Raw genomic sequence first — 16,922 nt, 5'->3', positions numbered from 1 at the left:
TTCTCAAACTATGGGTCGCGACCCCAAATGGGGTCGCGTAATGAAATTTTGGGGTTGTAATGAAATAGTTTAAATAGTCTAGTGCCGGTAGGTTGTAGTCTTGCCATGATGTCAATTGACCGCAACCGTCGGTGTGAAAAATTTTTAAAGCAGTTACAAGATTAATTGACTATGGACCAGTGGTTAAGTTCCGTAGATTCATGTGGTAACAATGGAAGCACAAAGAAAGCAATAGATAGGCTAAGTCAAAAAGAAAATATAATGACTCATTTTTGCAATATGGATACTTCAGTAAGAGAATTATAAAGTAAGCCAAAAAGAACCGAAACAAATTGAGACAAAAGAACTAACCCCGTTTTAATGTCATTAACGTGGATGTCCCCAATAATGGGGTCGCATAGAAATATATTTTTCAAAATGGGGTCGCAGAACAAAAAAGTTTGAGAAGCCCTGGACTAGATGACCACTTAGCCTATAGTCTTTTGCTGTCATCCTGATTGTGCTATAATGCAACCTATGATTCACAATGTAGTATTATGAGTGTTTTATTGACTCATTGTAGGCTATATGGCTCTGTTGAAACAAATAATTTAATTGATCATCGCTCCAAACATTTCAAAGTTTAAATCGGGCTATACGTGAATCGGTGGCATTTAATAAGCTATAGGCCTTAATATATTGTGCACAGTTTGCATTTGAAGGCTGACTTGTTAGCCGCTGGTCTTGAGTTGTACTTGACGAACATAGTCTTTGACTATATTTTATGTAGGCCTATTTCATGAAAGTTAAAACCAAAGTTTTTTAGTGAATGAAGCACTGAGCCTATTTTTGGTCTGGTTTTTCATAACTACCGTTTTGTAGAAATATAAAGTAACTTAGGCTACATGTAGGCCAACCGGTAGTCAAAACGCCATCAACCTTCAGTGAGTAGGCTATCACAGTCTCACACGCGGGGAAGGCTTTAGCTTTTACGAAAGTGTTGAACACTTTGAGATTCCAATGAATTTCCGTTGGACTCCCATCGAAAACACGTGGCACGAAACTTAAAAGTCTAGAATTATGGTTTCGTGGTGAGAATATTTATCCTTGGGATTCATCTTTCGCACACTTGCAGAGGGTTTAATGTACTGACCAAGTGAAGTTTTAGTCCATTTACAAGTTTTCCCAAAAGAATTTCGAAAAAGCACACCCACTTACAATAGCAGTAACTTTTGGACTGCTTCTGCGGCGTTGCAGTCTGGAAGTAACTGTCAGTCCAAAAGTTACCAGCGGTGCCAGGCGTTTTCACAATCGATAGAAAAGCGAAAATTGTTTTAACTAAGTGTAATGAATTCATTGCTCTCAAACTAATGCAAGCTTTTCAGTTAACATTACAAAATACTTATAATTATTAATCTGACCTTTTGAGAGGTTAAAAATTTAATTATTTTTTAAAACAAAATTAAATAAAATTTATATAAAATATTTGGCAACTCTTGTAACTTTTGGCATACAGTAACTCTTGGACTGCTACACCGGTATGTAGGCTACTCAGAGTTGCCACTTAAGCACCCGTTTTATTGACTTGTTTTAAAAACTTGTTCGCTTCTCGCTTTGATATTCGATTCAATCGCCCGTTCGTACACAGAGATGTGGACCTAGGTCAATCGAGTTTTGTGATGACAGTGGCTTTCACAAATCTTGAAAAATCAAAGACATAAGAAACAGCCTCTAGGATGACCGAGTGTTTGGGAATGATTCCTCGGAGCTCAGCCCGTAGATCACGCTGGTAATTGCTGGCCAGAAAATGATTGCTGCATACACGGCAGTGCTTGTTAAGGGTTTTTGAGTTTCATCGCCGAGATTTATTTAACGATGAAACTAGGCTATGTCCCTTTAGCGTTTCTCTGGTTACTACAACCGGGAGCCATAAAGGAAACTACCATTCCAACGGTGTAAAAACTCCCCAAGCAACATAATTCTTTGCTGGACACCAGTGGCGTAGCCAGAAAATAAATTTGGGGGGCCAAATATTTGATGAATTGAAGAGAACAACAAAGTGTTTGATTTGAGCCATCGCCACTTGATGGCGTATCCTGGTGGGTTGAGCAAGGGAAGCAATGAAAGTGGTGGGGGGTGAGAGCGTGCCGAAGGCACGCGTATTCCAGGGGGGTCCGGGGGCATGCTCCCTCGAAATTTTTTAAAAAAATTACACTCAAATAATGAATTATAGCGCTTTCTGGAAACACTTTTAGGGTAATATTTGTATGAAGTTTATTAGCAGATAAACAGTTATTAACTTATTACAGGTAGCTCTTACACACGAACGGGCAAAAACTGCAGCTAAAATTAGAGAACACCAAAAACTCAGCTACACAAAAACTCACTAACTACACAAAAACCCAACAGAGTAAGCCATTCTGAAATTGCTTCCACAAATTAGTTCAAAGAAACGTAAATCGCGTAAATTTTGCGCGAATTACGATTTGCAAAATTCATTGGTGTCTTTCTGTGTGTCTAAAACAAGTCCTGAGGGGTGTGAATAGCTAGATGTCTTGGAAAACGATATAAATTTCTACAAATTTTATTACATTTTTAACAAAAGGCTCAACTTCGGAATCCAAACTTTGAAAATTTGGGGGGGGCATGGCCCCTTTTGCCCCCTCCTGGCTACGCCTATGCTGGACACATAGTGTGACATACTGTGTATTTGTTGCTGTCAAATTCGTGTGTTTACTTCATCGTTCGCTACATGTTAGGGCATGCGTCAATAATTCAAAGCCTCTAAAAGTATACGAAACTACCAAGATTAAGCTCTGCGACTGCGAGAAGCTTTCCCAGTCATTGGATTAAGATTCAATCAATCAATCATTGCTCGCACCAGCAATAAAAATAAAATTGAATGAATGGTTTGCTTGAAGCATTGGGCATGGCTGAATCTGATATTACTACTATTACAAAATATTTTGGCAACACCAAAATTGGCGCGAAGTTGCAAAAATCTGGGACTATCCCCGACCCCAAACTCAAAATAGTTCACTATGTTGTTATTTCTGAATTCTGACAACCATAACAAAAAAACAATATTGTATATGCCAAATACAGCAAAGGTATAGAAAAATCTAAAAGCGACGAAATGCAGACGTAACAACTTGATAGCAACTGTCCATACAAATCTTAAATATATCAGCTAAAGCTATGTGGGCTAATAAAGCTATAGCCTAAATTTATTTGTTTTTTTTTTTGTTTATTAACATTTTCTTTTTTTTTTATTTTCTTATATCTTAAATTTTTCTGAAGGTGTTGCGACCGTGCCAAATTTTTTTTTTTCAACTCAATAACTTACTTCGGTCACAAGCACGTTTTTAACGTTCGCGTTTTGTCGCTTCTACCTTTTTCTCGACCTTTGCTATGTTGACGTGTATTGTTTTGATATGATGGTCAGAAATAAAAAAACAACTGAACTGAACTGCTTAATACCGAAACAGGTCATTCAGTTTAAAATATGGCTTAGTCGCAACACCTTAGTAGATTTTCAAAATTTAAAGTGAAAAGTTTGAGTTTAGTCAGTCATCTCTGGTTTAAAATTTAGTTTCTTATCATTTAAATGGTTCGTATAGATATGGTTTTATGTGCAATCGTGATCATTATCTCCAGTGGAACATCAGTACTCTACACAAACCGTACATGTCCATGTTCGCCCGATAGCTCACTTCTGGAACGAAGAAGCTTCAAGATCAAGCGGCGCTGGTTCGACTCTCGTGGTGTGCGCTTGAGCAACGCACGTTAAGGACTGCTCTCCATTCAGGGGCATCTAATGGATGGAATAATTCCCCGGCAACAAGACTTCAACAATCGGAAACTTCACTCTGTCAATCTCGGTGACCAGGCCTGCGTCAGTGGTTCAAAGCCTCTACAAGTATGCGAAACTGCCAGGATTAAGCTCTGCAAGAAGCTTTCCCAGTCCGAGGATAAAGATTCAATCAATCAATTGGCTCACATCAGTATGTACGGTATATTATAAACGGGATCCAGCATTGAAACAGGAATATTTAACAAGTTAAAATAGATAACGGTACCCTATTGTAGTGTTTCATCCATCTTGGACTTATTCAGAGGTGTGCACTGGGCACCCGCCACTTTCAAAGTAGCGCGCTACCGCTACTTGGGCCAAAGTAGCGCGCTACCGCTACTTGGGCCAAAGTAGCGCGCGCTACCTGCTACCAATTACAAAAGCAGCGCACTACCCGCTACTCGGGCCAAAGTAGCGCGCGCTACCGCTACTTCTTTCGCTACTTTTGTTTAAAATGACACTCAAGTCCCTAGTGACGCAAAAATGACCTTGAAAACGAATGTTATCATTCGTTTACACTGTCATTTTAACGTCGTTATAGAAAACACATTCTAAGGGAAATTAATTGTTACGCATTTCTTTCATAAACACGAGTATTTCAAAATGAGAGTCACTAAGTCCTGCCCGCTTTCACTTAAGCACATCTTTTCCAACAGAAAAAAGTCTCTTCACCGCAGCACTGGAAGGAATGAGAGTGTTGTATTTAATGAACAGATGTTTTAACTTGGTATTTAAAAAGCTCAAGGACTTGCTCTTGTCCGAAAAAAAGGCGTCCACAATAATTGTTGCTTCCTTCTGCACCGACGTTTCACGAGATGGTGCAAACCCACCAAAAAATACATCCTTGGAGTCATGACTGGTGTTGGTTTCACTCTTCTCGGTATCAACCTGGCTTGATGTCTCTCGCAAAAGTCGAATTACATTTGTCTTGACTTTTTCTCGCAATGCGTCAGCAGCATCCGTTGAAACGTGGTGCAGAAATTCTAGCCACGACGTCTTGAAGGAGGGATGAAGACATGATGCCATAACGCATTTCATGTTGTTGAAGCACTTGTTGAATCGTTTCTTCACCCCTTCAAGGACTTTCACTTTCAACTCCTCACAGGTCACAAGATCACTGATCTCTGTCAACTTCTTCCCGCAAATTGTGATGGTTGTAAGCAAGACTTCGTAATATGCCTTGGACTCGCCCTGGAGAATGTCTAAAGCCTGGCAGGTAGGCTTCATCACACGGAGATATTCGCCGAAGAAGTTAACATCAGCTAGAAAAGATCGAAACTTTGCAACCAAGCCGATTATATAGCTGCTTGACCACGCCAGTATTGCAAAAAAACAAGCATTTTTTTCAATTTAAATTAGAAAGTAGCGGGTAGCGGGAGTGCGACTGAAAAAAAGTATCGTTTCTCCCGCTACCGCTACTTTGGAAAAAAAATAGCACCGCTACTGCAGACGCTACTCCAATTAAAAAGTAGCGCCGCTACTTTCACCAAAAAAGTAGCGCCGCTAGTAGCGGCACTACAAAAGTAGCACGCTACTGCCCACCTCTGGACTTATTGTACATAATTAACGAGAATTTGTGAGTAGTTTTTGTACCCCAATTCTGGTTTATGAAAAAGCAATATTTTCCGTTTTGAGAGTCATCAAATCTTTAGCAAAGCTGGTTTGTGAAAGCGACCGCTGTACACTATGAATGTTTTAACTTTTCACTAAAAGCTGGTGTGTTAAGACTCCTAGATAAAGTGCCATGCTAAAGATGGACATGAAAATCAACTTCCTTGCTGTCTCATTTAGATTATTCAAGTTTTAACAATTACGCATAGGCCCCTATGCTTACAAGTTGCGAAAATGTTATCAAAAACTAGAATTATAGCAACATAGTTATGTGAGTATGCAAGGATACGTTAATATGGTATTTCTTTCAAAAATTTAGTCTACAAATGATATTAGGTCAACAAGTTCTACTTTTTGCTGCATATACTTGTATTTTATCCACCAAAGAACTATAATTTGGTAATAACATACTTTGATGAAAGCCGTAGGCTTACTTGACCAACAAGAAAAAAAAACACTTGTTTTTGTTGATTTTAAAACTACTTTTGCATGACATTATGATATTTTCTTGTCTAGATATGATTTTATCTGATATATGATTAGTAATTATTTTTTAATAGTTAGGTGATTGCAAATATTTTGGACATGTCTAACTTGCCAACCCTTCGAACACCATTTTTAAGCACCTGTAGGAAAAGTATTCACAAAGAACAACTTGTGTCAAGAAGTGCACGCAAACGAAAGAGAAATTCTGACACAGAAGAACTTACTTTCAAAGGTACGGTACTTATTTATGTTGTCATGAACAGCAACTGACAAGTGTTACCATCAACATTAAATATGTTGCTAGGGTGGCAACTGACTAGTGGACTGTATGGTCATTTCATTGTCTTCCTATCATTTAAAAAAACGTAAATATTATATAATTTGATTTAATTTGCTCTGCTTTGCCTTTTTGCTTAGAATTGAGCACGTTTTGTAGTATTCCGGTAATAGTTTTCATTGTTTTTAGATATTATATATATTATTGTTTTATATCTCTGCTGTGTTGTTTTCTAATAAAATAAACAATTGATTGATTGACTGTTGGTTTGGATTAAGTGAAGGTCGTGTTTTCTCATCATTCATCAATAGCAATATTTTCATTAAATCTGCACATTGTCAACTTTTTGTTTTGTGGTCATCCGTAACTTTTTAGGCTAGAATGTGCTAGTATCAGACGATTGCTTTACTATTCAAAAAACAGTTTATAAATGTTTCAAGCTTTTATTAATTGCCATGCTGGCATATCAAATGCACGCACAAGGTTTAGGTTGTGTACTCACTATTGAATATATTAAATAAACTGAATATTGTTAAAAACCTTATTTTAAGAGAGATATGCTAGTGTCATACAACAATGTGAACCTCAAAGCTGCTTACAGGTTTAGTTAAGAAAACATGGCACACGTACACCTGTTCTCCAATGTATCGCTTTCAAAAGGATCAGGTGTCTTTGAAATTGTACTCACGACTTCTTTCTGCTGCTATGGTTGCAAACTCTCAGAAAAAGATGGGCGTTAGCACTGATGAAGAAACTGGAGTAAAAGTAGTTTTTTCTCTTGCGTCTGGTATAGCGGTAAACAAAGGTAGGTATTCTAAACCCGGAATAAATAACACTGGCCAACAAAAAAAATTTTTTTTTCGAGTGCCGAAGATATTTTAACGGTTTCTGGGCAATTTTGGGCCACTGAATCCGAAAATAACATTTGTTTGTTTGAATTGGCTCCCGTTTTTGAGATATCGATGTTTTCAAATTTTGGCTAGATGACCAAGGGGTCATTTCATTATATATAATAGGAACATTGATTGGCACCACATAATTTTTCATTGGCTTATATCATGCTTCTCACTTTGCTGAGAAGAATGGTGCAAATTTGATAAAAATCCGATAAGCGGTTCTCGAGTTAGAAGTGAAATAACCCTTAGCCACTAGGTGGCTTCATATATAAGGAGCAGTAGAAAAACGGTATTATCTCAAGAACCGCTCAACATATTTGGACAATTTTTAACTCTATCTCCATGTTTTATGGGGGAGGGCTATCTGTTTATGAACACTAAATCAAGTTTTGGCTACTACCTTTTGAGATAAAAAGAAATTGACCTCTTGTCGTTCCTCACCAATAAAACCATGAATAAAACCAAAACTACAACCTGTGCCTCACTGTATGCAAGTGCCTAAATTTAGTGATTTACTTGACATAGCCATGGGATATGATGAAAGAAAGAGGTAGAAAGCTCTTCAAGTGACAGCGGTGGAAATGTGTTTGAAAGTAGTTCAGCTATGATTTGACCATCGAAAAGCTGAAAGCTATTTCAGAGACATTCAAACAGGAGGAGCTGAGTGATCTCATCAGGGATTTCAACCTATCCAAATAAGCAGCAGAAATTATGGCATCCCGACTCAAAGACAAAAACTGTCTTGGAACCAGAGCTTCCATAATATTTTATTTGAAAGGAAATAGAATAGCTTCCATATTTTTGCCAGCAAGAGCACCACATTATAGAGCTCAAGAGTGGAGCTTGATCATAGACAGTTCAAAAGGAAGTTTAAAGTGTGTATTGTTACATAACGGCAACAGATATCCATCTCCCCCAATTGGCCATTCAACAAAACTAAAAGAAGAGTACAATACGTAACATTAAAATGATATTACAGAAGCTGGATTACGACTCTCACCAATCATTAATTTGTGTAGACTTGAAAATGTAATTTTTTTGCTTGGCCAGCAAAACAAAATATCCATGTTTCATCTGCTTGTGAGACAGCCAAGCTCGTAATAATCACTGGGTGAAAAAAAGGTGGCCACCTGCGGATTCCATGACTGAGAGTTAAAGGTAATAATCAATGGGCCTTTAGTTGACAGAGAGAAAATCATCATTCCACCATTACACAATACACATCACACTTGGTTACAATACGTAACATTAAAATGATATTACAGAAGCTGGATTACGACTCTCACCAATCATTAATTTGTGTAGACTTGAAAATGTAATTTTTTTGCTTGGCCAGCAAAACAAAATATCCATGTTTCATCTGCTTGTGAGACAGCCAAGCTCGTAATAATCACTGGGTGAAAAAAAGGTGGCCACCTGCAGATTCCATGACTGAGAGTTGTTAAAGGTAATAATCAATGGGCCTTTAGTTGACAGAGAGAAAATCATCATTCCACCATTACACAATACACATCACACTTGGTTTGATGAAGCAGTTTATAAAAGCCTTGCCTACGACTGGCGACTGCTTTTTAATAATTATATTTGCAGAGCATTTCCTGATTTGACCATCGAAAAGCTGAAAGCAGGTATTTTTGATGGCCCTCAGATCCGCAAACTCATTAAAGATGCACGTTTTGTACAGTCTATGACACTGACAGACAAGGAGTCTGTTGCATGGCAGTCGTTTGTTTTGGTCACACAGAAATTCCTTGGAAACAAAAAAGCTGAAAATTACCAAGAATTGTTAGAAGATATGCTTTCCAAGTTCAAAGATTTAGGTGTGAAGAGGAGTATCAAGGTGCACTATCTCTTCAGCGACTTAGATCGTTTTCCTGCAAACCTTGGTAACCTAAGTGAAGAGAACGGAGAAAGGTTCCACCAGGACATTAAGGTCATAGAAGAGTGGTACCAGGGCAGGTGGGATGCCTACATGATGGCTGACTACTGTTGGAGTCTCCAACGTGACTGTTTGGCCACATCACATTCACAAAGTCTTACAAAAGAAAATTTGTAAACATTGACTAATCTTTTCCGGAATGGCCCGTTTCGGTGAGTCCGATCCTTTAACGGGGGATTTTTTCATTTTTTTTAAATTATCGGGTACCGTAGCCTAATTATCATTGCCGTTTTAGGGTTAGGGGTTAGGAGTTAGGGTTAGAGGTTAGGAACTCACCGAATCGGACTCACCGAATAGTAGCAGACCCAATCTTTTCGCATCATATGAATGATTAATGTGCTTTAACAATTTACGAAATGTAGGCTACTTCGATTGATACTAAAAGTAGTGTTTGTGCTTTGATGCCACCTGTTTTTGCATACAGAAAATCTGTTACTGCTAATATTGTTTTATTTTTTGAATTTTTGCTTGATTTTCACATAAAACATGGTTTGCCTATGGAAGGCTCTCTGCAATAACAATAGTCATATTTCACAGAATCGCATCAAAAATGTAAAAATAGGTATGGACATGCTTGTAAAAGACAGATAAGGTCATAGCATAGTTCATCAAATTTATGGTATAAAGAAAATACCGATGTCAAAAATTGCACATTTTTAGCACGTTTTTGGAGCAAAACCATGAAATATCTCAAAAATTAGAGCCAATTCGTAAAAACCAAGGTCATTTTCGGATTCAGCAGCATCAAAATACCCCAAAACCGTTAAAACTTTCTTGGCACCAAAATGTGTGTTGACCAGTGTAATCTTATTTATCTTGCTTTATATTTGTTATCAATCCCATCCATAAGTTGTATCGTATAATGGTATTTTCATTAAGTTAGACTAATTACTACATATGTTCAACATTTTTTTATACAAAAGCATGACGTGTGTAAAAACTACATAAACATTGTCTCAAATCTATATTTGAGATTTGTTATAAATATTGGGTACCGTACTTATAGGCAGTAATTGGCATAGTTATTCCATAGTAAAACTAAAACCTAAAAAACAATACCGGTATAACACAATAATATCTTGAAGGGATGTCTAGATTTAAGAAAATGGAGTTTGACAATATTCTTGTGAAATTAAACAGAAATGTTGACTATTTAACCTTAGACAATATTTGACTCATTTTTAGATGAACCAGAAGCAATTAAAATATCTGTTTTCACCAAAGAAGGAAAACTTGTCTCAGAGATGTACTTGTGTTCGGTTAATGCAGACCCTCTTCTTGAATCTGTTACTGATATTGCCACAGTAACTCCTTCAGGCATGAAAACAGCAATTGCAGAAAACTTTACCGTTCTTCCACTTATTTTATGCAAAGGAACTACAACCCCCAGGCTGATTGTTTTTGACTGGCTTAATGTAAGCTTTATAGTTTGTCATTATCATTTCAAGCTGACTAATAAAACGGAAGAAATAAAGTTGGTTATCATTTTCCATAAGAGCATTCAATAATAATGTTTCTATTTAGATAACAGTAGCTTGCTGAATGCTGATGAAGCGGCTTTTACGGCGTCGAAAGTTTTACAAATAAATTTTATTTAGTTGCCAAACTTGACTGTTTTATTTACCGTACCGTACTGATATCATTTTCAATATTGTTAAGCATTTCAGCATTTTATTCTTTAGCGATAGCTTTAGTGGTCATGGATTAAATGCAAAACATTTGTTTTAATGCTTTATAGGCATTTTTATATCTATAAACATAGCGCATAAAAGTTTTGAAACACCATGCGCCATTATAGATTAATTTTTAATGATTTTCAAGTTCATAGCACTATTTAAATTTGTTCCCAATAATGAGATTATTCCATGTCCATCGTTGCAGAACAAGTTCGATTGCTGCATAAACAAATTGGAGTTCAATTCTTATTCCTTAGCGTGGATGCTTTGCCTTTGGGCGACCTTGTATCCTGATGATGGAAAACGATCAAAGACGGAGATGGTTTGGCGTATTCCAGTCCCCGGGACGGGACTGGATCAAATTAAAACTGAATTTGAACCCGATACGGTAGAAATTCTTTGGAAGGCGTAAGACTTTACATATATTCGTGAATGTAGAATTTACCGTATTAACTCGACTGTAAGCTTGGTTGGTTGGTTTTGAATCTTTATCCTCGGACTGACAAAGCCTTGATAGGTTATTCCTGGTAGTTTCGCATACTTGTAGAGGCTCTTGACGCAAGGCCGGTTACCGAGATTGGCAGGGTGAAGTTTTTCGATTGTTGAAGTGTTGTTGCCGGGGAATTATTGCATTCGCTAGGTGCCGCTGAATGGAGAGCAGTCCTTAGAATGCGTTGCTCAAGCGCGCACCCCGAGAGTCGAACCAGCGCCGCGTGATCTTTAGCCGGGCGCGTAACCACTGAGCTAATGGGGCGAACTATAAGCTACACCCATATGGGAAAGTGGTAACTACAACTTTCTCAGCAGTCCCCATTTGTAAACAGCACATGTAATGACATAATTAAGGTCATTTTTTGACGTTCGAGGGTATACTATGTAATGTATAAGCTCATTCACAACTTTACTATGCTTACCAGTTACCATTGACCTCATTTAATTTTTTTTGTCGTTAACGCGCCAGGGATGAAACGGATACTTCTAGCTACAATAGTCGCTATAGACCTATCAGCACGTCAATTTGATAAGAGAGCGATAGGATAATCTTGCAACTTGCTTGTGATTATAATACTGTATCGCAAGAAAATTTTTGTTTCCCAGAGAAGCAGTAAAATCTCCCTCACCCCCCGAATATTGGGGTCCACGTCTTTTAGGCGCTGACAGTTAGGCGCTGGTCTAATAGGCGCGCACACTGTGGCGTCTGGATATTTAGGTGCAGAGCACTGTGGCGCCCGTTCATTTAGGTGCTATTCCTAGTAAAGTCTGTAGATTGTATCAGCTTGGCAGGTAGGGGCGTAGGGCAATGCTTTTCACACAAAATATTATATTGAACAGGAAAATATATTGCTTTGTTAATGCGTGTGCGTTGTTGGTCATGGCTTCAGTGAGTGAAGTTGCCTTAACCGGCAATGCTTTTTCACACAAAATGTTATATTCAACAGAAAAATATGTTATGGCTTCCGTGAGTGAAGCTGCTTAAACCGGCAATGATTTTCACATAGAATGTTATATTGAACAGAAAAATATGTTATGGCTTCCGTGAGTGAAGCTGCTTAAACCGGCAATGATTGTCACATAAAATGTTATATTGAACAGAAAAATATGTTGTTTTTTTAATGCGCGTGTTCAGCATTTATTTGTTGTTAGTCCAGGTTTGCGTCGGCGAAAGCTTTATCAATAAATTATTCAAGTTTCCGAACATGTATGAGTTCACTTTTAGTTAGGTCAAATAATAACTACACTAAACATCAGTAAAAAATGTACCGTAGCCTGTATTCAAGCGGGCGGTAGGCTTGAGTGAAGAGTAACTTAGTTTTCCGTCAAAACCCGACTAGGTTTAATAACGAGCGAAGTCTCACCATTATGCTTGCAACTTGTAGCCAAGGTGTAGCCTATATGCCCTGTAGAAATGTATTCATGTGAACAATAGTAGAGCGTCTTACGCGTTCTCGTCACATGGCCAATCCATCCCGAACAGAAGTAATTGCGAAAGATAACAGACTAAATAAAGTTCCATCTGGCTGCAACTTGTGTTCAGGATGCATTGCAAATGTCCTGTAGAGATGTGCTAATATCAAGAGTAGTAGAGCGTTTTCCCGCACCTCAGCTCCACACGATCTATCCGTCTCAAGTAGAAGTAATTATTAAAGGTAACAGATTGCACAAAGCTGCGCCTTTAAACCGGCAACTTCTACTCCAGAAGTATGTGTCCTGTGGAGATCAGGTGGTCTACTGCTCTAATTGCCCTGCATATAAGCCGATGTTGGATCTGATCTGAGCACTTAATTTTGCTACATCATAAAGCAAAGATTGATATGGCAGCTTCGACTATTTCAACTTCACGTAATCGTGAAAAAACTGCTGCTGATGGCTTCATGTATACATTTGAAAAAACGAGTGTCGATAAAACTAAGAAGTTTTGGCGTTGTGTTGGTCGAAACGAGGGATGCAAAGTTCGAATTCACACGGATACTACAACAAACGAGGTAATATGGCATGGGCTACGTAACTATTATTAAACAAAGTCTTGTCGGTTGTCGATGTTGCAATTTTTTCGCTACAAATTATTCTTGAAAAGGCACTGAAAGTTGATTCTTATCAACAAAGATATTTTAAGCTAAGCAGTACCCAGAGGTGGGCAGTAACTAGTTACAAAAGTAACTAGTTACTGTAACTAGTTACTTTTTGAGTAACTGTAACGGTAACTTCGTTACTATTTTCCAAAAGTAACGAAACGCGGTAACTAGCTCCTATTTTAGCACTTTTTTAACAGTTACAAGTTACTTTTGTATTGAAATTTGTGTTTCTAATTGCCGTCCATTTCTCTGCACATGTTTGTGTCATGCTTTATGCGTGTTTGCTGCGCGTTGCGCAAAATGCATTCTTCTCGCAGCTGTATCGGAGCAGCACTGCCCATGCGCGGCGCTCTTGTTTTGTAATCTTATGGAGCAGGATTGCCATATTGGCAAATTCATCGCCAAAATCCAGAAATCTGGCGATTTTTTAAGACGTTTGGCTTCATATTTATGGTTTGGCGATTTGGCTCTTTTTTGGCGCTTTTTGAGAACTGATTTGGCTAAATTAATTGCTTTTGGTGATTGATTAATATGTGACTTTCTATGCAATGTTTAGCAAAAGTGTTTGGCAACACTTGATAGCTCAGTTCATGCTTGTTGTATAGCTACCAGAGGTGTACAAGAGCCGTAGTTTTGGAGTATTTAGGACCCGGAGTCTCGGTGTTCCGTTCACTGTTCGCAACCTTATTACATCATTGTTTTCTCGATTCAAAATCGGAAGTCGATGTCTAAGTAACTTCGAGTCATAGCAGGGAAAACAAATTATTTCCTTTGTTTCGAGTATTTAAAGAGAATATAGTTTCGGGAGAGAGTTTGCTTTTTTGTACCAAAGACAGGCAAAACACAACAATACCACAGAGTTGAGCATTACAACAATATATTTTACATATTTACAAGTAGTTTAACAGTCAAACGTTTTCGGCTTAACTTATAATAAGCCCTCATCAGGAATCTGAAAATATGTATTAATTGCAATAAATTTAAACTTTTTGAAAGTAACTATAACTAACTGACTATAAGCATCAAGAAACACGCAACGATTATAAGCAATAGTGTGGAAAACAGACAGACGGAAAACAAATGACATTAGGAAAAGGCAACTCAGTAACTAGAAAAGAATTTGCACCACAGGGTGCGTGATACATCTAATAAATGTTGAGAAGAATGGATACGCCTCCCGCAAATAATTGTTTGTTTAAATTTGGATTACAGCGTTTATGTTGAGATTTATGAGTAACTGAAAGTAACTAGTAACTGTAACTAGTTACATTTTTAAAATCAGTAACTGTAACGGTAACTCAGTTACTATTTTGGCCAAGTAACTGTAACTCAGTTACTTTTGAAAGTAACTTTGCCCACCTCTGGCAGTACCTTACCACTAAATAAATTGCTGTGAACTTTGGTGAATCGATTCATCGGGAGAAGTGGCGGCCCCAGTCAAACAATGTGGGAGTTTCTTAGAAGAGTGAGCCACAACTTCCACATGGGACCTTAACATTTCAAATTACCTTTTTTATGTTCATTGTGTTTTTGTTTTTTTTTATTTGCAGTGTTTGATTGCGTATTTTCCGCATTTATTAATTGTTTAATAAAAATCTTCATCCTTTCATCTCGTATAGCCTACCTTCTCAAACAAAAGAGCTTGCTGTGGGTTCTTTGCTGTAGCCTAGGCTACTTGCTAAGTCAGGCACTGCACACCAAAATTTTAACCACCACGGTATGATTTTTTTTACTGATGTTTAGTGTAGTTATTATTTGACTAAACTAAAATTGAACTCAATTATGTTCGGAAGCTTGAATAATTTTTTGATAAAGCTTTCACCAACGCAAACCTGGACTAACAACAAATAAAACAGTAATAAATCAATAAAACAACAATATATTTTTCTGTTCAATATAACATTTTGTGTGAAAAGCATTGCCGGTTTAAGCAGTTTTACTCACGGAAGCCATGATATAATTTTCTGGCAAGCTGCCAAGCTGATACAATCTACAGACTTTACTAGGAATAGCACTTAAATGACCGGGCGCCACAGTGGTCCGCACCTAAATATCCAGACGCCACAGTGTGCGCGCCTATTAGACCAGCGCCTAACTGTCAGCGTCTAAAAGACTTGCTCCCGAATATTGTGGGGTCTGCTACTATTCGGTGAGTCTGATTCGGTGAGTTCCTAACCTTTAACCCCTAATCCTAACCCCTAACCCTAAAACGGCAATGATAATTAGGCTACGGTACCCGATAATTTAAAAAAAAATCCCCTGTTAAGTGATCGGACTCACCGAAACGGGCCATTCCGAATATTGTAAAACGCATAAATGACGACAAAAATTATTATAAACCACAGTCAACAATCGAGTAAATACCGGTGGTTTGTCAGAGGATTGTTGAATTGACTTAAGTTGCTCTATTCCATTTGATTTGCACTTCTTCTATTGCACACTTCTTTGTGTAGGCCTATACAGAAATCACTTGGTTTTTCGGACTATTTGGTTACTGAAAAGTAGAGTTTCCACCATTGTGAATGCAGTCTCAGAGATGTGACAAGCAACTGGACCGAAACGTCTTTGCTACAAATCCACATTTTGATGCTACCAAATACTGTTTATAACCTAGGGCACATGACAACTCCTCGGAGGTTGTGGAGCTGGAAGAGGTTGAGAACCTGATGGGAGCAATAGAAGAACATCTCACTCAACATTTCAGAATCAAGTTCAAGGTTCGTAGGTGTGGCATATTTTGAAACAAGTCAACATGAGGTTTTGTTGGAAAGTACCAATCAAATTATTTCTCTGTTCTAAATTTTAAAAGTTAACTCCACCCCTTATAAAGCAACCCAAACATAGCCGATAATTTTGAAAGTTACAATTTTAACTTTAGAAAGTACCATGCTGTGATGGTATGTTGTTGCGAAATCGATTTCAAAAGTTCGACTCAAGGCCTGCTTGGCTATTATGTGGACTGCGGTGCCTGATGATACACTCGTAAGACAGACGCTGGAATGAGAAATGAATTTTAGTTACCACAGTTTATCATTTGGAATGTCGAGGCTTTTAAATAACTTACTACAAATATTACTTTGTGCTATAATTGTGCATAACTGCATACGTTTGTGTGATCTTCTATTTTATTGAATGCTTTCATGATCAGGCACTTCCACTGCACCAACTGCATTTAGAAATAGGTCACCTGCATTCTGAAGGCAAAATAAAGGTAAGCTCTGGGGAACTTCAAAAGCATTTGTTCAGTTGGCCCTTTTGAGAATTATGATTTAATTACATAGTTAATGCCCCACGTATCTTCAGTTGGATTTTTTTGTGAAGTTTGCATTATCATTCTATGGCGCTTAACTCATTGGTGCGTAAAGCCATCTGCATGTAAGCCGTTGAGGAATAATTTGATCCAATGGTCTTTTTCTTGACAGATGTTGTCGAAAGATTACATTCACACGATTTTGACTCATCTCACATCTCTTGCTTCCGAGAAGATCCACTGGAGAAAAGAGAGTAGCGTACAAGCGTGACTGAAGCTTTTAACCAGTTTTTATGAACTGAATTTTTTTAGCCTTGCATCAGCATTTTTGTAACCCTATGCCAAATAAAATGGTTTCATTTCAAAACAGAGTCCTGCAAAA

At 37.8% G+C, this 16,922-nt stretch overlaps 1 protein-coding gene across 2 annotated transcripts; it reads left to right on the top strand.

The window, feature by feature from the left end:
* The first annotated feature begins 5,963 nt into the window (after positions 1 to 5,963).
* LOC145772726 (centromere protein L-like) lies at positions 5,964 to 16,900 on the top strand. 2 transcript variants are annotated; one of them, XM_082584605.1, is made up of 7 exons: positions 5,964 to 6,161; positions 6,808 to 7,011; positions 10,359 to 10,456; positions 10,923 to 11,125; positions 15,905 to 16,007; positions 16,439 to 16,501; positions 16,713 to 16,900. In XM_082584605.1, exons 1-7 carry the CDS (start codon positions 6,029 to 6,031, stop codon positions 16,809 to 16,811), a joined length of 903 nt encoding a protein of 300 aa, XP_082440731.1. In that variant the 5' UTR covers positions 5,964 to 6,028; the 3' UTR covers positions 16,812 to 16,900. The 2 variants fall into 2 exon arrangements, with proteins under 2 accessions (XP_082440731.1, XP_082440730.1); XM_082584604.1 differs by having other exon boundaries at positions 10,227 to 10,456.
* Positions 16,901 to 16,922: the final 22 nt, after the last annotated feature.

The sequence above is a fragment of the Aplidium turbinatum genome, chromosome 6 (genome assembly GCF_918807975.1).
Source record: "Aplidium turbinatum chromosome 6, kaAplTurb1.1, whole genome shotgun sequence".
Classification (NCBI taxonomy): Eukaryota; Metazoa; Chordata; class Ascidiacea; order Aplousobranchia; family Polyclinidae; genus Aplidium; species Aplidium turbinatum.
The sequence above is the reverse complement of the archived record's forward strand: the minus strand, read 5'-3'. Positions and strand labels throughout refer to the sequence as shown.